General features: G+C 43.7%; 2 protein-coding genes across 2 annotated transcripts in view; both read right to left on the reverse strand.

Annotated features, from left to right (window-relative positions):
* Positions 1–1,807: 1,807 nt before the first annotated feature.
* On the reverse strand, positions 1,808–10,381 carry CPLX3 (complexin 3). Its single transcript, XM_051973991.1, has 3 exons — positions 9,970–10,381; positions 4,280–4,367; positions 1,808–2,464 (listed from the first exon to the last, which is right to left on the reverse strand). Exons 1-3 carry the CDS (start codon positions 10,131–10,133, stop codon positions 2,240–2,242), a joined length of 477 nt encoding a protein of 158 aa, XP_051829951.1. The 5' UTR covers positions 10,134–10,381; the 3' UTR covers positions 1,808–2,239.
* A 7,488-nt stretch (positions 10,382–17,869) lies between these two features.
* The window catches only part of LMAN1L (lectin, mannose binding 1 like), a 35,567-nt gene continuing 31,204 nt past the window's right edge, over positions 17,870–22,232 (reverse strand). The window contains exons 11-12 of the mRNA XM_051973841.1: positions 18,703–18,835; positions 17,870–17,878 (exon numbers count right to left, since the gene is read on the reverse strand). Coding sequence (XP_051829801.1) covers positions 17,870–17,878; positions 18,703–18,835 — 142 coding nt within the window. The remainder of the gene's footprint in view (positions 17,879–18,702; positions 18,836–22,232) is intronic.

Raw genomic sequence — 22,232 nt, forward strand, 5'->3', positions numbered from 1 at the left:
AGGAATTAACTTGTCCCAGGTGACCCTGGAGCCTTTCTGTGCAAGGGGGCTAAATACAGGGTTTAGGGCCTGGATCTGTGATAAGCTAGACCAGGATGACAACTAATGTTGTTGGGGTTTCCATAACTCTGCTCTTTCCTCCTTCTCTGTTCATTGCTTTGTCCCCTCCTTAGGCTCCTTTGCTGGACCTTGATCCGGAGTAAGCTCATTAATAAAGAACATGAGTTCACCTTTCTATCGTACTGTGGAGATGTTATTTCATTTGAACAGATATGCTTTTCAAAGATGTCTCAAAATCAGGAGAGAACCCTCTGGTGGGAGACTCACATCTCTAAGCTATCTCCTGATACCTGTAATTGTTTTATTTTACAAAACCACTTTTATTTGTTTTTATTTAAGTATGGCTTTGAAGACTTCTCCATCACTTTCATGCGTGTCTGGGAAAGTGCTTGTGAGGGCAGAACTTGGCGACCGATTCTACTGAGGAGAGGAGCATGATTGGACAAGGTGGGTGGTGTGGGGACATCTGTTAGAATACAAGAAAAGAGTCACATGATGTGAGATTTTATTCTTCATTAAACTAAGACGCTGAGTTTTGAGTTATAAAATCAAAATGGCTTTCTACTGGAAAAAGGGAAGACATTAGGATTAGGGACTTTGGCCAGAAAGAACAGAGCCCAGCTTATCTCAGTTAGATATGACTAACATGACCTTGCCCCCTGTACTCAAGAAACCACACAAAAACTTGGTTTTGAAACTCTGACTGGAAACGAGAGAAACTTAGGTTTTGTAGGATCATCTGCGCTGAGGGCTGGTCCCAAAGCTGGGTTGGAGAGGGGAATCCTTTCTTCCCTTCCTCCAGAGCCTCAGTTGCCTCACCTGGAAAATGAGAAAGGGGGGAAACACTCCTCAGTCTCACCCAATGGGTTGGGCAGAGGCAAGTGAATTAAGTCCTGAGTGTGGGTTTGCTTTGAGAGCTCCACAAGGGATGATCCTGGTAATAATGGAGAGCATTTGGCAATGTGCAAGTACACATGTGACTGAGAGAAGGCTGAGGACATCAAGTGAACTGGCTAGGTAGACAATGTCCTAACACTCTTATGGGACTGCCATTGGCCCACCCTACATCCCTTCAATCCCCCAGTAAAATCAAACTTCAGTTAGGAAAACAGAGTGCAGGCAAAAAAAAAAAAGTGTGTCAGTATAGGATTTTCCAAAGGCTGAGATGGTAAAGCCTTCAAAATGTGAGACTCTAGAAGACAAAACTTCCTAATAGAGGGAGAGACTTTTGGGATTGATACCCTCAAGGCATTGACTCACTTGGATGTGGAATTGGGGGTGGGGGAAGGCACACAAAATGGTTTGTGCCTTGAATGTTTGGGGGGCTTGTTCAGATAAGGATCCATACAGATCATTTCTGAAGGAAGTGGGACTTGGCTTGGACTTTGAAGAGTGGGTAAAATCCTTCCTACTTTCAAGGCACAGGATGGGAAGGAGACTATGGGATCAAAGATATGCAGCAATAACAGGGAAAGAAGCCAGGAGTCCTGCATATCAGTCCCTGCCCTCTCCCTCTCTCCTACCATTCTTTCTGCTTCCATGTCCCAAGGTAGAGTCTGCAAGTCAACATTTGTAATACCGGTATGTACAATGGCCTCTGGGTACTAAGAACTGTGTGTAAAGATGGAAATCTATGTCTTGGCTAATGTGTATTAGTGTGTATGTGTGTGTTTGGTTTTGTGTTTATGATTGTGTATTTTAGGTATATGTATGGATCTGCAGGGGTGTGTGTGTGTGTGTGTGTGTGTGTGTGTGTGTGTGTGTGTGTTTGAAGGATGGGTTAGGAAAACTTCCTGCTCTCCCTTGTCCTTAAATGTCAGCCCCACACTTGACTGGGGAAGAGGGGCTTTGCTACCAGAGTAGCCCCATATAACCATCCTCTAGATAAGGGACCAGAGCTAAGGATATCGGGGGTGGGGGTCGGTGGAGACCAGAAGGCAGACTAGCTAGGATGGAGGAGGACCCTGGAGAAATAGGGACTCAGAGACAGAATGTGGGTCGCCAGGGGAGCCCTCCCTGGACCCCAGGGGAGTGATACTGTTCTACAGATACCCTCCCTGCCAGCTGGGTCTCCCAACCTCCAGCCATCCCTGTCCTAGCCACCCCATCCCTACAGATCACACCGAGGTAGGGCCGGGCAGACTGACAGCCCTGGGGGGCTGAGGACAGGATGGGGGGGTCACATGATGTGGCACTTTTCAGCTGATTGCTTTAATTCTCCCAAAGTAGCCTGTGCCTTGTCCTTGATGGAGCCGAGGTCCAGGTTGGGGATGCTGGTCAACTGTCCAATAACTGAAGCCTTCTCTTCTTCCTCCTCATTGTCCTCTTCAATCATCTTGGCCAGCTCCTTGGGCAGCTCCACGTCACCCCCAGCCATCTGGATCTGGTTGTCATCTGTCTCGTTCTGTTGAAGAGAGAAGGGAGAAAGGACTGATGGAGGGGGCAGTAACTCAAGTCCAGACAATAGAACTCTGGGTAGAGGGTAGAGTCCTGTGGACTTGCTGTGCACGTGAGCATGAGCCCCTTCCTCACACTGCTTCTTAAAAAATAGAGAGAAACCCTACCCTTTATTCAAAACTGTACTCAAGTCCCACTCTCCAAGACTTAGTTCACTACCTCAGCCCACAGGGACCTCCCCCACTTCTGACTACTTAAGAATAATAACCAGCATTTAAAAGCTTTAAGGTCTGTGGAGCAGTTTACACATAGCCTGTATGATCTTCACAATAATCCTGGGAGGGAGATGATTTTATTATTTTACAGATTAGGAAACTGAGGTATATAAGAAATTAAATGACTTACCCAGGATCTCACAACTAGTAAGCGTCTGAGGAAGGATTTAAACTTAGGGCTTTCTGACTTTGGGCACAGTTATCTATCCTCCATTGCCTGCACAATAGCTGCCTGTGGTGTAATAAGCTGTACCCTGCATTTGGCCAGATCCTGCCTTGTAAAATCAGACTGCTTCCCAATTCCCCAAATTTGAATCTTATTTCCCAAATTATCCATAATTCCTTGGGGGCGGGGACTGGGTCAGCTAATCTTTTCTGTGGAGTCACTGCAGAGCTGGACGTATGGCTGCTAAGTTAATGTTTTGCTAATTGATCTTCAGGTTTCCTTTCTGTGGGTATCAATGGGTATGTCATGATGACATGCTTGCTTAGTACTGGATGCTTCTATTCTTCTTCGTACTACAAGGATCGGGATGGAGAAGATGCAGTTTCAGGTATTGAAGAGCAGCTAGTGGTCTGGTGGAGGGAGCACTAATCCTGGAGTCAGGAGGACCTGAGTTCAAGTTCAGCCTCAATATTGACACTCACTAGCAGTGTAACCTTGGGCTAGCTGTGTAGCCCAATTGTCTCATCAAAATAAAGAAATAAAATTTGGAAAAAGAGAAGAAAACTATATATTGAGCCCTCAGCTTCCTAATATGTCAACATGACCATTAGAACATAATGAGCCTTCAATATGATCTCAAAACATTTTATTTCTTTTTCATGCTGAGGATAGAAAGCTAAAAGATATTAGGATATTCTGATACAGGAAACAGCAATGGGATATGTCTCTGGAAGTGGTTGGATGAAAAGAGGATTGGATTTGAGAAAAGATGCCTAGGTTGGAGTCTCTGCTGTGCTATTTTAAGCCGTGTGACTTTAGACACAACATTTTCCCTAGATAAGCTTTTCTTATTTATTTACTTATTTTTCTTTTCTTTTTATTTCTTCATTTAATAAAATGATGGAGTTTGATTGGATGATACTTAAGGTTCTTTCAGCACTAATATTCTGTAAGATTTTGGGAAGGGCAGAAGGGAATTGAGCTCCCAAATATTAGGTCCTGGAGTCTGGCTAGTTTGGGGGAGAGATGAGATGAGTACATAATTAAAAAGGCTAAGAAGGGGAGCAATCCTGGCCCATCAGAGATTTTATTCTCCCTGGAATCCTTCATTCATTCAACAAATGTTAATGACCTGCTATGTGTGATGCTAAGGAAGAGACAGGAAAGAGAAGATGATCCTTCATAGCCCTAAGCGAATTCAATGTTTTCAACTCCATCTCTGCAAATTTGGTGGGGGGAGTGATCCTGAGGGGACATATTCCAGGAGGCCTTCCAGCCCGCCTGCACCATTGCCCCAGAACCTATACAGAAAGGAAGGTTCAGCATCCAAGCTAAAAAACAAGGAGACTAGTGGGGGTGGGGTGGGAAGTGGACAGCTCACCTTGGGCAGTCGATACTTGTCTCTGAAGTGGCTGCGAAGGGTAGCCCTTTCTGCCTTCCTTTGTGTGAACTGTGCATCTCGTTCCATCCTGTAGATCAGAGACCAGGAGTCAGACTACATGGGGCTAAGAGATCAGTCTTGTGTGAAGGGCAATATCAGAGGAGAAGGAGCCCAGGGTTTCTATGAAGGGCTTTGAACAGCTTTCTCTACTACATTGGGTTCTTAATCTGGGGTTTGTGGCATTTTTAAAAATAGCTTTTATTTTTCAAAATACAGTCACCCTTGTAAAACCTTGTATTCGACATTTTCTCCTTCATTCCTTCCTTCCCCCTCTACTAGACAGCAAATAACCCAATAGAGGTTAAACATGTTCAAGTGCACATTTAAAAAATGATAACTATATTTCAATATTGTTGGCTTCCTTTGTATTCTTATATATGTTATTTCATGTTTTTAAAAACATAGAGAAGGAGTCCAGGCTGCTAAAGGGCTGCATGACACCAAAAAGATTAAGAACTGCTTTACTAGATTTTGAGCTCTTTGAGGGCAGGAAATTAAGTAAGAACAGAAATCTTCCTCTGATGCCTTATTGGAACCAGGAGGTGACCTTGGGCCTTGTAAACCTATGTTGGTTCTGACAGTTCACACCAAAAGGAAACTTTTTTTTGGAAATGAACATGGCAAAAACATTGAGTCTTTTATCTTAGGAACATTCTTGGTAACTATTGTTATTCAGTCCTTTTAAAATTAAGAATTATAATTTTTTACCAGGAAAGATTTACATGAACTAATGCTAAGTGAAGTGAGCAGAATCAAGAGAACATTGTATCATTGTATATTGTACCAACAAGTTTATGTGATGATCAGCTGTGATGGACTTGCTTCTTTTCAATAATGAGGTGATTCAAGGCAATTCTAACAGATTTGAGATGGAAAGTGCCATCCATGTCCAAAGAGAGAACTATGGCGACTCAATGTGAATCAACGCTGACCTTTTGTTCTTGTTGTTTGTTTGCTTGTTTTTTTCTTTTTCATGTTTTTTCCCCTTTTGAGATTATTCTTCTTGCAGAGCATAAGAAATATGGAAATATGTTTAGACCTACATGTCTAACCTATATCAGATTGCTTGATGTCTTGGGGAAGAGATAGGGAGAAAAATTCAGAACACAAGGTTTTGTAAAGGTGAATTTTGAAAACTATCTTTGCATGTTTTTGGAAAAATAAAATACTATTATGAATAAAAAATTATAATTTGCCTACTGTCTATAAATTTTAATTGCTAATACTTTAAATGTAGAAACTCTTAACCTAAGATCTGTGAATTTAAAAAAATTGATGACTGTCTCAATGTAATTGGTTTCTTTTGTAACCCTATTTATTTTGTTGCATGTATTTAAAAATATTATGAAAAAATGCTTCATCAGATTGCAAAGGGGGTCTGTGACATGAAGATTAAGAAGTCTTATCCTAATGCAAGTTATTGCTTCAAAAAGCTGTTGTAGAAACTGAAACATGTTTGTGAAGATGAAGATGCTATAGTTTAAATGGAACGATCTCTCAGAGGTTTTCCTCAGAACTGGCAAAGGAAAGGGTGGTTGAGGTTGTTTGCATTGGACACCAAAAAGCAGAAAGAAGCCCCATTTGAGCCATCTTTCTTTGCACTGCACACAATAAACATGAGAACAAATACCACCATGGGGATGATTGTAGTTCACACCAAGATCTGTTCATGATGATGAAAAAGGAGAGAAATGAATGAGATTCTTCAAACTAAACATATAATTTGATACTTCATGATTTCAATGGGAAAAGGGGGAAAAGGAAAGGATGATAAAAATGTGTTGAAAAATGTTTTGAGATTAAGAAATGGAAGAGCTCAAAGACCTATACGTGTAAATTATTCAGAAGCCTTGCACCTGGAACATTATTTCTTCAAGGAGCTTCTTGAAAGGTTTTGAGTATAATAGGAACCAAAGAACATCACAAAATGAAACAATTCTCTCTTAATAGAGCAAAAAAGATTGGCTTCTGATGTGAGCGTGATTTCAGAATCAATTCTTTATGTGCCATCAACTCAGCTGAACCAGAAAAGGTCAAAATCAACCCCAAATCAGAAGAAAAGCTAAAAGTAAGAAGATGCTTTGCATAATTATAATAGCTCTAAGTAGACCTAATTAAATAAGCTGTTGACTGAAAATTGGGAAATAAATTCAAAATAGAGGTATTATTTCCTAGAAAAGTTTAACCAATGTAACTTCAGTCGTGTGAAGGAACAAAAGAAACTAGGAACTCCATCAGCCAGAAAATATATGTCCTCTTTCAAGTAGAGAAACATAGGAACAAAGGGCAACTGAAGCTTGGAATAAAAACTCATTTGTAAAACATCACAAAAAAGGAGAAGGGTAAGAGTGGATAATATATCTTCACAAAACAGCAAAAAATAATAAAGAAGAAAACAAATTTGCAGAAAACTCAGTGTGAGACTCAACTACGCTAGATCATCCTGAGTATTTATAGATGAAGCTAAACAGCAAACACATGTAATGTACAACAGATCTGCTATTTCTCCACTAATCGATCCTCATTATTAATGATAGTGGAACGATCATATTTGACCTCTCCATGTTGTATGTGCTAAGTGAGGAAGTCGAAGTTGAAGTGGCAGTTGGGAAGAGCAGTCAGTCCTGAATAAATATACCCAAAAAGAAACCTTTGCTGGAGGAGACACACTTTTAAAGACCCTTAGGAAGTTTTTAAAGCTGTTTTCAACAAGAGAAGATTCAAAAAGAATGTAGAAAATCACTTGTGTCAGTCTTATTCCTCTAAAAGGTGACTGCCTTCTTTCTCATTCTTATGAATTCTTTATGAGAAAAATTTACACATATCAAGAAAATTGATATTGTTGAAAATATCAGCTATATTATGTGATAGGAGAAGTTTCAGATTTTCAGAATATTTTCTAAGGCAGAATGCATTTTCAGTCATCCAATTGACAAGGCAAAGAATACTAGAACCCACTATATTTATCTTTTTGATTATCAAGAAAAGCATTTGACTTAACAAAATAAGATGTAGTTTTAAAGGTTCTCTTTAATGATGTGTCTTCCATGTATATATATTAAGGCCATGTAATAGTCCTTGATAGATGCAACCATAGAAATAACTTTATTCAGAGATTTTTTTCTGATTTTTAATATAAGTGAAGACTATATTAGAGAAATGAGTATTCGTCAAAAGTGTTTTCCACTGTCATGGTGGATGCTCTGTGCATGTTGGAAAAGAAATTCCCTGTAGATGATGACATCTTCAGATACTTGTGTTTATGGATGGCACTGTGCTAATTGCATTGAGCCTCTGAAGACAACCTTTTTAAGGAGATCCACAGCCATTCAAAAAAGATCAACTTAACAATTCACACAGGGAAAATGAAATGGATGAAGAATACATATTGTCCAGATAGGCAAATGTTAGACAAACATACTAACCCAATGTCAATTTCTATTGCTCTATCTGGGAGAAGGATGGAAGATGAACTGATTTCAAAATGAATTTTGGAAATTACATACTACTTTCAATGATCCCAAGCTGCTTCCTTCCAACAAAACTCACCTAATTTTTTTAAAAAAACACCAATCAATGTTCTGCCTGTGATGCCATATAGTTGTTGATAGTGGAACATCATGATCCCTGAAGAATCAAAATTGCAGGGGAACCAAAGGACAATGAGAAGAAATACGATGGGCATAAGTATGTTCTAGCATTTTGCCAATGATTATTTATGTGCAGAGTGGACAAAAAACCAAACCAAAACAAAAAAACCACTTGTCTCTAAAATCAGAAGACCTAGATTCAAATCCTGACTGTACAACTTTCTATCTGTGTGATGCTTGGCAAGTTATTTCATTTCTTTGGGTGTTTACTTTCTCCTCTGTAAAATGAGCATGTTGAAATTACACGAAAACATCCCTTCCAGCTTTCAGTCTATAATTCTATGATTCTATAAGTAGCCTAAAAGATATGGACAAGGATGCATGTGATCAGAGAAGGAGGGTGGCCACTCATGTATAAAAAGTGAAGGACAACAGATGGGCATCTGAATGATACACCAGCATCCACAAAACATGAAGGGATTTAGAGAAAGGCTCCAGCATAGTGAGGAGATCCTCTGTGGAGGGTGTTTGGAAGGATATGAATAAGAACAGCACAGGATGAGAAGGCTTGGATAGTTCCGGATCTGCACCAGTGCAGTGTGTGCCCACACAGATTACATCATAGATCTATAGAAACGTGAAAGTATTCCCACTGGGTAGCACACCAGATCTCACATAACAGGTGCTTAATAAATGTTTGTTGAATTCCATTGCGATGGCAGATGGATATAGGAGGAAAATTACAGAATTTGGAGTCGGAAAAGCTGGGTTGTATCCTGGTAAGTAGTAGCCTCCTTCTCTCTGACCTCAAGAAATTCACTTCCTGACTCTAACCCTCAGTTTCCACAAATTTTAAGTGGAAGAATTGGGCCAGAGGGGTCTCTTGGGAAGGGTTTCAATCTTAATCAATTTCTTAAATCTTGTGGTCCTATGGGAAGGTGGCCAGGAAGCTGATTTACTACAGAAGGGGACAGGCTTGTTTTCTGGAACAGGGCAGAATTAATGAGAAGAGCGGGCTCACGGGGCATGATTCTGCTATCTCAAACCTTTTTTCCTTGGATGTCTTTCTCAGCTTCTTTATGGTCATCATTATCCCCCCCCCTTTAGGGGAAGAGGTGTGTGTGTGTGTGTGTGTGTGTGTGTGTGTGTGTGTGTGTGTGAAAGAGAAAGAGAGAGACAGACAGAGAGAGAGAGAGAAAGAGAGAGAGAGAGAGAGAGAGAGAGAGAGATAAAGGAGGGAGAAGGAGAGGGAGAGAAAGAAAAAGGGAGAGGGAGAGAGATGGAGTGGAGAGGCAAGAAAAATGTTGCTTCCCCAGAAGCTTTTTGCTTCTCACTCCCCACTTCAGTAGAACCCTATGTCAACTTTTTGCTATGGGTCTCCATATGGCTCCCCTAGAGTACAGTTGGGTACAAGAGTGTCTGCATGACTCAGTCCTGTTTCTGTTCTGGTCTTTTTCATGCCTATTTGGTTTATTCTTTCCATTCCTGCTGAATGGCACTGTGTCTCTGTCTCTATTTCTATGTCTGTGTAAATCTCTATCAGTCTGTTTCTTTCTGACTCCCTTGTCCCTGATGCTCACCCCTGAGCCCTCAGTTCCCAGAGAGCCTGTTGGGATACCCAACCCACTGAGGGTAGGAATCGGATTAAGGGATTATGTGTTTCATCAGAAATACATTAGGGACCTCCTGATCCTCCCTCCCCTCACATCCTTCTCTGGCTCCAGACTTTTTCTTCCTCACTCACTAACTCTCAATAACCCAGATTCTCTAGCTCTTCCAAGAGGGGCTGAGGTTGGGGGCAGGCTGGAATTGGCTCCTGGAGTCTTGGGGGTGATTTATCTTGGAGAAATTCCCCAATCATCTCTCTGAAATCTGGTTCTGTCCCAGAGAATGGGAAAGGGGAATAGAATCTTCCATTGGTGGTTGGGGTGGGGGTGGGGGGTTGCCCTGAGAGTAGACAAGCCAGGAGTCCCTAAGGAGGGGAAAATGCTATGGATACACAGGAGGGATTAAAACCCAGAGGGAGATTCCCCTACTCACTTCTCCTCTACCAGTTGCTTCTGATATTCCTCATACTCCTCCCGAGTCATGCCTTGAGCTTCGGCCGCCGATTTGTCCCCTTCACCCTTCTCCTCGCCGCCCCCCAGGCCCCCAGCGAGGTTCTTCAGCTGGCCTCCCACCATGGTTTTCACCATGAACGCCATGTCTCTCCCCTAACCAGGAGTGGGTGACGGCAGGGGATCTCTGAGGAGAGAAGACTCCGGAGAAAGGGGAGTTCCGTTCAACCCTGCAGCCCTTCCAACCCTTTCTCCTGTTCTTGCTTATCAGGCTCTGGAGAGTTTCAGCACTCAGTCCCCTGTGGACAGCTCCCACCCTGGGCTAGGCTTGAGCCCCTAAGCTGGAGTTAGGCATGGGCTGCCAGCGAGTTTGGCCAGCAGTGTCTGAGTCAGCCCCTCCCTTCGGTCCTCAAACCTCTCTCTCAGCTTTCTCCAGTTCTTTAAAGAGGGATGAGGGGGCGTTCACTGGACTGACGCGACCAGACCACATGTTCTGTTCCCCCGACACTCCCCCCCTCCCCAAGCTTCATCGAGGGAGTTAAATGACAGTGGATTAAGGGCTGCCTGTGGGGTATCCGATGGGCTAGAGGTGTGTGGAAGAAGAGTCTCTGACCTGTGGAAAGAATCAGATTTGGAGTCATGTGACAGGGGTCAGCTACCTATGTAAGCTCCGGCAAATTATTTTTTGATTTGTCTTTTCTGTTGTTTGCTCATTTTTCAGTCACATCTGACTCCTTGTGACACCATTTGGAGTTTTCTTGGCAAAGATATTGGAGTAGTTTGCCATTTCCTTCTCTGGCTCATTTTACAAATATGGAAACTGAGTCACACAGAGTTGACTGACTTGTCCAGGGTCACGCAGTGCCTAAAGCCAGATTTTAACTCAGAAGGCCAAGCACTCTATCTCCCTAGTTGTCCCATTTCCCCTTTAGAGGACTCAAATATCCTCTCTTCTTAAGTGTGAGGATTAGATTAGATGTACTTCACATCCTTAATTCCTGTGATTCACTAATGGGAAATATGAGAGGCTATATCAGAGGTAAGAGGAGCTGAGACATCAGTGCTTTGGGTTACATTCACCTAGGCCAAAGTTCAACCCAGAGCCTAGAATCCAACTCAGCACAGAGCTCCCAACCCAGGCTAGAGTTCAAAATACAACGCCCATTCTAGCCCAGGATCTAAATCACAGAGCTGGCAGACCAGAGTGAAGTTCGACCTAGAGACCTCAGCCTAGAACATGACTCATAACCAACCAGCCTAGAGCCCAAAAGCCATAAGCCTTCAAAGCTCAATTCAAATGACATTTCTACAATGTTTTACATGATTGCACATGTATAACCTATATCATATGACTTGTCCTGGGGGAAGGGGAAAAATTTGGAACTTGAAATCTTATAAAAATGAAATGTTGAAAAAATAACTCTAGACAGAAAAAAAAAGACATTTCCTACATGAGGTTTCCTTGATTGCTGGATTGATAAACAAACTTTTCTCTCTTCCCCTGATAGTGATAGTATTTTGTCTGCAGCTCTCACTTACTTGCCATAAATTATATCATATTATAGTTGCTTATGCGCCACATGACTGGAAGTTTCATAAATGAGAACAAACACTACAAACAAAGACTACATCTTATATAAACTTTAAAACTCTTCCTTTGCCTAGAGCACTGCTCTGCATACAGTATTTGCTTAATAAAGGTGTGTTGAATCAAACACCCAGAATCCAATCCAGATCCTCAGTGCTTCACTCAGCCCAGTCCAGATATCATTCATTTGGGGATGTGGTTAGGGGGAGGGAGAACAAAGCTTGCAGAGTCCAATCCAGTCCAGCTTCGAGTCTAGGAGAGAGTCAAGGGTTTAGGTTTCCTGGCAAATCCGGAACTCACAGCTCAGGTCAGAGTTTATGGAGCCCAAACCCAGCCCATATCTTCCTAATTCTGACACTTTAAAAAATTACTTTCTACATAGCCTCTTAGAAGAGGGTAGTGATAGACAGGAACCTCACAGGGTAGCAAAGGGAGAATGAGACAGGGTCAGTAACAGGAGGATCGAGAAGATCCAATTGTTAACCTTTCCAGTCACTAGCATAGCTTTCCCCAATCTGCTTCTCCACCAGCTGCTCTACAAAGGGACTCACTTCCTCATTATTATCCCAATGCTGTTCTTCCAACTCTCTAGAACCCTATTAACATCTGGCTATACACATGATGGCATAGCAGGAAATAAGGATTGAACCATAAGGATTGTAGATAAAGAGGAGTTCTTGCCAGGTTCCAAAAACTAGAACCAGTCCCAGAAAAATGGTTGCTTTTTTTCATGTGATTATAGATTTATAAAAGACCTTAGGCAACCAACTCCTGTCCCCTGAGCCATTTTACAGATGAGGAAATTCAGACCTCAGAGAAGATGACAAGTAAAGAGCAGAACCAGATTTAAACCCTGGTCCTTTGATATCAACTCTTGTTCTATCATTACTGTATTATCTTGTATTTTATTCAAAAGTTCTTTCACTTATTTGTGTGGAATGTTTTGTTCAATCATTTCACTTATGGCTGACTCTTTGTGACCTCAATTGAGAGTATCTTGGCAGAGATATTGAAGTGGATTGCCATTTCCTTCTCTAGTTCATTTTACAGATAAGTAAACTGAGGTAAACAGGGTTGAATAACAAGCCCACAGTCACAAAAGTGTGTAAAGTTGGATTTGAACTCAAATCTTTCTGACTCGAGGCCCAGTGCTCTAACCACCATACTATCTAGCAGCTTTGGGATATCTTGGGCATAATTGTATAAGGAGACAGGGAGTTAAATTTCATTATCTGTCAAGGTCCATTTTGGCCCCAGAGAGTTCATAAGGAGATGTGCCTCCAATGACTACGTGAACAGTTTAAATAAAGTTAGCCATGCAAGGCACCCAAAACACTTGCCAAAAATGGTCAGTGTTGGTACCACTGCCAACTCAAGGACACAAGACTCTCTTCTATTAACAATTGATTAACTGTTTTCAAGAAATCATGCATCGTAGGAAGGGTTAATCAAGTGTTTCTTAGGAAACATTAATAATGTAAAAATAAAATGTATCCATTTATAAATCTCCCCATAAAAACAAAGAGACATATCTCTAAGATAATAGTGCACTGAATAATGGGAGGTGAATTGATAAGACAATATACTCCCAAGAGAAACATCCCAGGTGTCAGGAGGTTAGGGTTCTAATCTAGGCTATCTACGTTTAGTCTATACATCAGTTGGATAACCTTGACTGTGGACAAACCACTTCTCCCTCCCTCAAATATCCCCAATAAAATGGGTGTAACCTCTCTCCCCTTTCAGTGTCACAGGAATACTTCACAGGTCCGATGGGATGGAGAAGGTGGGTAAAACACCAAGATAATGGGAGATGTTATGTGATCTTGCTCACGACCTGGCGCATACTGCTTCCTTTATTTGAAGGGCTGAATTGTAGTGGAAAGCATGCTGATCTGGATTTGCAGAAAACCTTCCTTCAGATCCCAGCTCTGCCATTTTACTATTTGTGTGATCATGGGCAAGCCCCTGGATCATAGCAAGTTAACTTCAGATTGAATTAGATTGCCCCAAGGTTCTCTCTAGCCCCAAATCTATGGTCTTATGTGACAGGATCATATTAATAGATTCCTTACACTTGTTTCCTCATCTGCAAAATGGAATAAAAATCTCTTCCCTGTATATTGGTCAGGTTTCCTTTAAAGATCAATAAGATAAGGAATGTGATCATGTTTGGTAAATTTTAAGTCACAGTGCACAGACAAGCTACACTTGGTATTTATTATTATTAAATGGTTGAGCTGGAGAAGACCAATAGATTGCAGCTCTGTTCTAAGCTTCTTGACTGGTCATTTCTGTCCATTTGGGAGGGTCATGGCTTGGGGGAATTTCTTGGGTCTCATCCTTAAGCAGAATTGTCAATATCTATATTTTTATCTCTTTTCAAGGGTCTAGGAGTTAAATGCACAGAATAGGCTATTTTTTCTGGAAAGTCATTCTCCCCCATCTCTTTTTGCTCATCTCTCCTATTGTCGATAGCCTCAGGTCACATTTGGCAAGGCAGGAACTGAGAGGGGGTGACAGCCTTCAGTGATAATCAGACCACAGCAAGGAAGATGCTACAGGAAAGAAGGGTGATAGATGGAGGAGAGGCAAAGGAAGAAAAAACCCCACCAGATGCTTTTAATGTAGCAGAGGGTTCATCCTGAATTAGTCTTCCAAGGAAACATGCCCAGAAAGAAAACAGTAAGGAAGGAGAACATATGAAAGAAAGGCTAGAGCATACCTAGCCAAATTAGAGACTTTGCCTGTTTGACTGAGGTGGGGAGTTTAGGGGCAGGTTCTTGGGGTCGGGGAATCCTGTCTCGGTGTTCTGCTGAGGTTCCCGAACAGCTGTTTTGAGCCAAGGGTCATGACAAGGGAATTCTTGGAAAAACATCCCCTGAGGTTCCTGTCAGTCTCCCACCTGTGAACAAAGACAGAACATAAAAAGAGAAATTACTGTGGTTGGCTGCTGCCTCTGCCTCCTCCAAAACACGTTGGACTCGATAGCCTCTGAGCTTCCATCCAGTTCTAGATCTGTTCCAATCCAGTTCTAAATCCACAAAGCCCCCATCTGTCCTACACACCCCACAGACCCTTCTCTACCCTGATGAACAATTTTAATCACATACCATTCTCCTGTTTGGGAACCCACAGCAACTCTATTGTCTAATATGCCAATCCAGTTTCTTCTTTCCAAGAATGACATTCAAGGCCCTTGCCCAAACTGGCTTGAGCTAATATTTTCCACCTTATTTTTCATCCCATCGCGCATCATCATCCAACCATGGGTAGAACCTCATACTGCTTGGCACATAAAATGCTTATTTCTTTGTCTATGTCTTTAATCATGGAATGGAAAACTCTCGGATGGCCTCTGCCTTTTCTCCACTTTTCCAAGGCTACATTAAACCTCACATTCTCCATGCTTTACAGTTGACAAAGCATAACAATGGCATAAAGTAGACGGCACAAGTATTATTTTTATTGTACAGAGGAGGAAACAGGTTCAGAAATCACTTGAGCAAGGTCACACAGTAGGCACACAGGTACTGGAGCCTGGGTGATCAGATTCCAAGTCTAATCTCCTTTGATCCCATCTCAAGCTGGCTTTAGAACTTCCTAAGATCTGTGTCTTCCTCCTCTTCCTGCCTCTCTCAAGCACAAAGACAGGGCTGGGCACACAGACACTCGGCAAATATTTGTTGACCTGAGCTGAATCTCCTGATCTCATCTGAGAGCAGGGGTGAGTTTGGAGATGCTGCCATGTCCTCATCTTACCCTCATGTAATGACCGCGTATTTAAAATCAGCCGGAGTCAGGAATTCAGGTTAAGGGAAAAATCTTCAATATTTATTGAAGTGAAGAGGTGAATAAAGATTGCAATAGCAAATATAGGCAAGAAAGATTGCGATAGCAAAGATAGGCAGTTGCGACAGGAAGCCAGCTAAGAGAGAGCGACACGAGCCGAGCCAACCGTGGCAATGGCAATCCCAAAAACCTCTCTTCCCTTTCCTTTTCCACTCCCCTGCCTCCACCAATAGTTTAAAATGCTTCAGAATTTTTTTTTCATTCCTGTGGACTTTCTATATTCCCATTTCTTGCAAACATATCCTTTCCCTAGTTTGGGAGGAAACCTATTTAGGATTACCCTCTGAGAAGCAGGGTCAGAAGAGAGCAGTCAGGTGAGGTGGGAACTAGAGACCATAACACACAAAGACTGTTTTAAAGAACTGGAGAGAGTTCAATTGGCCCGGAGACCAGAGACTCAGGGGCTTCTTGAGAGGCAGCCCAGATAAAAAGCTGGTTTATAAAGGAAATACTCACCAATGGTAGAGCTGTAGTCAGGTCTTGAGTAATGTGAATAATTAATTCCTTGAAGTGGTAGGATGTATTTGAATTCTCACTATTTGAAGTTATAATTAGAGAAAATTATGGGCATTGGAGTCAGCACAAGGGAAATGTGGCAGCACTGATTTGAATAATGAGACCATTCCATGGGAACTTTTTGTTGGTCTAATCCAGACCTAGATATATCATAAATCGCTTCCTGGGTGGGTAGTGAGTTCCCTGTCACTAGAGATGTTCAAGTAAAGGTGTGATGACTGACTACTTATCTGAGAGGATTCAGGAGGACGGCTGCTTCAGTTGAGAGCTGGATGAGAGGACCTTTAAGGTATCTTTAAGTTCTGAGAATCTATGATTCGATGAAGAGGTTGCTCAATGGATAGAGGGCTGGGACCAGAGTCAGGAAGACATGAATTTAAATATAGCCTTAGACATTTTCCAGCTATATGACCCTGGATAAGTCCCTGGAGAAGGAAATGGCAAACCACTTCAGTGACTTTGCCAAGAAAACCCCATGGAGAGCACCAGCATGTTACATAGTTCATAGGATCATGAAGAATTGGACAGGATTGAATGACTGAACAACAATAACATAATTCTATGAATCTGTGGCTTGTTAAATCATGAGCACCCCAATTGGGCAATCAGGCTAAGGGCAAAAGAATGAGGTAATTTTTAACCTATATTGGATTGCTTGCTGTCCAGGGGTGAGGGATGGGGAGGGAAAGGAGGGAGAAAAATTTGGAACCCAAAGTTTTGCAGAGGTGAATGTTGAAAACTATTTTTGCATGTATTTGGGAAAATAAAAAGCTATAAAAGAAGGGTATAGCTTCTGCTATATAATTCCCCTTGTGGTCTAACCATAGTCTCCCATACTTTCCCTACCCTGCTCCCCATTCAATAAACTTCACTACTTTCCTATTACCTCTAGAATCGAATAGAAAATCCTTTTTTTAGACATCAGATGATATACTTGCAAAATGCTTAGCACAGTGTGTGGCACATGGTAGGTGCTTAATAAATGCTTAGTCCCTCCCCTTCGCAAGAGGGCTGCCTCCTTTCTTTCCAATCCTTAACCTAATTCTGATTCTGAAATCCGGGGATTTGGAGCGTCTTTACTTTGTTTATCTTTGTTCTCATGCCTGGCACACTTTCCCATCCCATCTGAGCCTCTTGGCTTCCTTCAAGTCCCAGCTAAAATCCCACCTTGTACTAGAAGCTTATCTTGATCCCTCTGAATGCCAGTTTCTTCCCTCTCAGACTGTCTCCCAATTTATCCGGTGCGTTGCTTGTTTGTGCTTGGATGTTTAAATATTGTCTCTTCCATTAATTGTGTGAGCTTCTCGAGACCTTTTCTTTGTATCACTGGAATTAAGCCCAGTGCTCGGTATGTAGTACGTTCCTAATAAATGCCTATTATCTGTTAGAAAATACCTTGAGAATTAGGAGTTTTATGTAAATTTGGGCAAGTTACTGATTGGGTCTCAAAACCCCTATTTGTAAATGCCCGTTTTAAAAGGGTTTTTTGAAGATTTGATGAGTTTTGTTTTCCTGAAGAAGAGTCTTCTCTGTAGAAATAGGAGTCATTATCACCCACCTGAAGAGCAGACAATAAAAGGCACAGCCAGTTTGGATCAGGAGAAAGAGCAGAAAGATGCCACGCGACAGACACAGGACCCTCCGCGGCCCGGCATGGGAACAGGGGCCCTTGGCTGCATGTTTCTGCAGGGGGGAAATTTGAAATTTTATTCTCAATTCCTTATTAAGGATCCATAAGTAGGAACAAGGAAGGGTTCCTGTGGGAAGGAGATCTGTGCCTTTGTGGCTTGGGAAGTCCTATCCCAAATCTGAGGCAAAAACCTGGTCTCTACCAAGTGATCATACAGGTAAAAAGCCTCAGTATCTAGTGTCTATGGGAGAAGCAGGGCTTCATGGGAGTGATTAGGGATAGCTTGGGGACCTATCCCTAATTCCCCTATTGGGGAATATGAAGGAGAAAATAAAGAGTGAGACAGAGAAAGAGAAGAAGAGAGAAAAAGGAAGCCAGAGGGGAAAGTGGAGGAATCTCTGTGAGACTGAGACAAAAAGAAATAGAAAGGGAGAGAGCTGGACTGAAAGAGACAGAGATAGATGTGTGTGTGACAGAAACAGAGAGACAATAGGTATGTGTGTGTGTGTGTGTGTGTGTGTGTGTGTGTGTGACAGAGAGAGACAGAGAGAAATGGGAGATAATTAGACAGGGGTAAAAGACATTAGGAGAGAGAGGGAGAAGGAGACAATATAGAGATAGAGCAGAGAGAGGAAAAGACAGGAAGAGGGAGAGATAAACAGAAGAATATCCAGAGATGAGGAAATAGATGCAATGTGAGGCAGAGAAAGTATGCAGAGAAGTGAAAATAGATCCTCAGAAAAAAGGTCAACAAAGACTGAGGGTGAAAGGGAGGAAAAGCACTGTGCAAACACTCAGAAACAGGTTAAAACTGAGGAGAAAGTAACACACAGAGCCGACAGATGAAGTCAGGAAGAGATGCAGATGCCCACAAACACAGTGGGTACAGAAATACACACAGAAACAAATGTGCACACACACACACACACACACACACACACACACACACGAGAATATACAGAGCCAGACAGGAAAGAAGGGGAGAAGGCTGGCTCTAAGCACACACTAATATTCTCAGAGAATTCGGACTAGGAAAGTGTGATGGGGAGAATCAGAGAAGGGAGAGGGGAAGATCCAGAGTCTGTCCCAGCCCCAGTCCCACCCCTCACCCCCCCAGGTCCCCTTCTCACTGGCAGGTGAAGCAAGCTTTCTACATCTCTTTGCAGCAGGGCCAAGGTCTGGTGCAGCTCCTGGAAGTGATGCTCTGTGCCCACAGGCAGGGCGGACGCTTTGGCCCTGGAGGCGATGCCGGCGGCGACAGCCCTGTATCCAAGGGGGAAAAGCAGAGAGGGCAAGCCGGCTTGTTCCCCAGCCATCTTCATGGAGAAGGGGAGGGGGCGAGGGGAGAGGTCTCACCATGACCCAGAGCTTCAGTGAAGGGATCAGGTTCTGGGCCTCAGTCTCCAATTGGTCTTAAAGTCACAGATGGTCTAAGTGGGAGATCTCTTCTTCATTGAATAAGGGAGAAACTTGGAGCTCAAAGAAAGCAAATCACTTGCCATCGGTCATTGCTGTGGCTAAGTTGGCTTTTAGTCACGTCCTACGTGTGGCCCCATCTGAGTTTTTTACAAAGATACTGGGTGCTTTGCTTTTTCCTTCTCCAGTATTTTTTTTTAACAGATGAGAAACTGAGGCAAACGGGTTGGAGTGAGTTGCCCACAGTCACACAGCCGGTGTCTGAGGTAGAATTTGAACTCAGGAAGATGCGTATCCACTATGGCGCCACCTAGGGGCTAGTTAAGATAAGCTGACTCTCTTGACTCCGGGCTCATTCCATGACTGTGATCGTGGGATCATAAATATTGACCGGGGAAAGGCCTTAAGAAGTTATCGGTCTTGTTTTACAGATTAGGAAACTGAGACCCAGAGAGAGGAAGCGATTGACTCACAGTCACGCGGCAGTAAATAGTGGAGCGGGGAATTGCTCCCAAGTCTTGTGCCTTTTCTATTGCACCACGTTGCATCTGCAAAGATTGTCTTTTATCCGCTTCGGCTTCCTCTTCCCCAATTCATATTGCAGGTCTTCTATTATCCGGGAGTTATCAGCGATCCAAAAAAAAAAATCCATTCTCCCCGGGCCAAGCTGGTGATGTGCCTTTTAAAACGGCTTCACTGGCGCTTGTAGTACCCCTGGGGGCAGCTAGGGGATGCCGTAGTGCACCAGCTCTGGGCTTAGACTCATCTTCCCGAGTTCAAATGCTGTCTCGGGCTGGGCAAATCGCTTAAGCCTCCTCGCCTCAGTTTCCTCGTCTGTAAAATGTACTGGAGAAGGAATCGGCAAACCGCTCCCGTAGCTTTGCCGGGAAACCTCAAATAAGGTAACAATCAGATATGACTGAAAAGACTTATACTGGCATCCTTTCTCAGGACTGTGTTCTTGGCCACACCAACGCGCTGCATGGGTTACGTCCTGAAAGGGCAGTTCTGTGGACTCTGTCTTCAAACATGAGTTACCCAGGTTATGTCTCCAAACGTGAGTTAGGGAAAGAATTTCTGCTCTATGGAAGGATCACCCCAAGAAAATGGAATAATGATGGAGATTACACCCAAAGAAAAGGTATGAGAGAAGGTGAGGGACTCTGGGTGTGAAATATTACAAATAATATTGCCTTCTTCCTCTTTTTCATCCTTTGTTATAAGGAATGACTCTCTGGGAGGGGAAAGGAAGGAAGTATATTGGGATATGTGGATAATGCAAAAACAACGTATCATTTTCAAAAATTGAGTTTAAAATTTATATTTAATTTGTTTAAACTCAAGACAGTTTCAAGAAGTCAGCCTAGTCAGTCACCCCACACTGCCTGATATCCCTGGAACTAGCATCATTTAGCTCAGAGCTGCAGCCTCAGCATTCCCACTGCTTTTGCTCTGAGGCTTTCCGGAGCAATGAGTCTATCCGAGGCTCAGCTTCAATCTTGTGCCCCTGTTCTGCTCACCAAGCTCTGGAGAGACAGATTAAGTGCGGTCCATGGCGAGAGAATCGGACTTGCAGGGTGTAAGGGTGCTTTTCAGGCTTGTTTCATGCACTTAGGAGCTGTTTGACCATGGGAGAGGGACTCCTAGATACCCTACCCCCCACCTTCTCCCTGTTTTCTCACCGGCCCCTGGGGAAGCTTGGTTTGGGGGGAAGACTTTTTCTAGGGCCCTGGGTAGCCCGCCTCTCCCTACTCTGTGTTCAGCACCTACCTCATCCCACCTGGGTCGGTGTGCCCTTCCCCCAAACCTGGATGCGTCCTCCTCCCCCCTTCCTCTCCCTTTACCAGGCTTCCCCTGTGCCATCTGGCACGTACTGCCTCCCCGCACGCTGCCCCCTCCCTCCTTGCCTGCCACACATAGGCAAGGAGGAGGGAAAGGAGAGCAGAGTCAGCCTGACATTTCCCAGAGACCCTCAGGCATCAGAGCCTGGACTAGGGAATCCCTGGGTTTTGGGCCTCCGTGCCCAGCCCAGACCCTTGCAGGAGCTCTCTTCCTGGATCTGGGGGGTGGGCGAGAGCACCCACTCACTGTCCACAGGGAAACAGTTGGCTCCATGTTTGGGGATGGGAGAACGCCGTGTGTGGCTACAAATCCCACTGTGTCTCCTCCCCGCTCAGGGACCCCAGATGCCAGATCCTAGCTCAGCTGGGGAAATGTGGGGAGCAGGAGGTTACCTGGAATCAGGCAGCTAGGGAGGGGACATGGGGTGGAGGAAGTACACATGACTGGGAGCACCTGGGAGTGAGGTTGGAACACGCTCTCCTTGCCTGTCATGCTGCTGCCACGTGAAGAATGGGGGGAGAGGAGACCCCTCCCCAAATGGGGTTTCATATAGAACGGCAGGAGGCGGAAATGCAGGGGGAGTTATCCCTGAAAGCCCTGCCTCAGGACACTGAGAGCCCTTATGTTACCCATCCCCAGCCTACCCAGGACTCCCATTTGTGCTCCCTAATCAAGTCTGCCCTTCTGGGGCTGGGCTCTCCATCCTGGAGTTTTCTAAGCCTGTCACTGCCCTCCCTCCAGCTTCTCCCACACTCCTCTATTCCCAAGGGCTCCATTACCTCATTAGATAGACTGAGCCTAGATCAGAGATACCTGGAGGATCATCCATCCTCCAGCCGAAGCCATGTGGTGCATGAGGCAGGGAGGAAGGAGTCAGACCACCGAGAAGCTGCCCTGCAACTCACCAGCCTGGTCACTTTGGACAAGTCTTTTCCCCTGGAAGCAGGGGAGGGGAAGGGCTGGTTTTCACCTCTACCATCTGATCTAACTCAGGAACCACTTCATTATTTTTAAGTTTGGTGCCCTTCTCTAAAATGAAAATGGCTGTCAAGCTCACAGTGCATTTGCAGCCAGATCTCATAGGGCTGTGAGGAAGGAGCTTTGTAATACTTCCCAGTTGGTGCAAGTGTAGGCTGCCCACCCAGCTGCATGTTTGAGGGTAGTTACTATGAGCTTTTCATCCACTTTGTTCTCTCTGTCTCTGCCTCTGTCTTTTCCTCTTCTTCCTCCCTCCCTCCCTCCCTCCCTCCGTTTCTCCCCCCTCCCCCGCCTTTCTCTGTGTGTCTCTGTCTCTTTTTCCTCTTTCTCCTTCCCATCTCTCGCTCTCTGTCTCTCTCTGTTGTATGTCTCTTTGTCTCTCTCTCTCTCTCGGTGTCTCTGTCTCTTTTTCCTCTTTCTCCTT

This window comes from Antechinus flavipes, chromosome 2 (assembly GCF_016432865.1).
Source record: "Antechinus flavipes isolate AdamAnt ecotype Samford, QLD, Australia chromosome 2, AdamAnt_v2, whole genome shotgun sequence".
Classification (NCBI taxonomy): Eukaryota; Metazoa; Chordata; class Mammalia; order Dasyuromorphia; family Dasyuridae; genus Antechinus; species Antechinus flavipes.

What these genes read in the sequence shown, in the direction of transcription:
- CPLX3 (XM_051973991.1), bottom strand. Translation starts at nt 10,133, where the DNA reads ATGGCGTTCATGGTGAAAACCATGGTGGGAGGCCAGCTGAAGAACCTC. An exon ending in AAGCAACTGGTAGAGGAGAA is followed by an intron (nt 4,368 to 9,969) that starts GTGAGTAGGGGA and finishes TCTGATCTACAG; the next exon opens with GATGGAACGAGATGCACAGT. An exon ending in ACAAGTATCGACTGCCCAAG is followed by an intron (nt 2,465 to 4,279) that starts GTGAGCTGTCCA and finishes TCTCTTCAACAG; the next exon opens with AACGAGACAGATGACAACCA.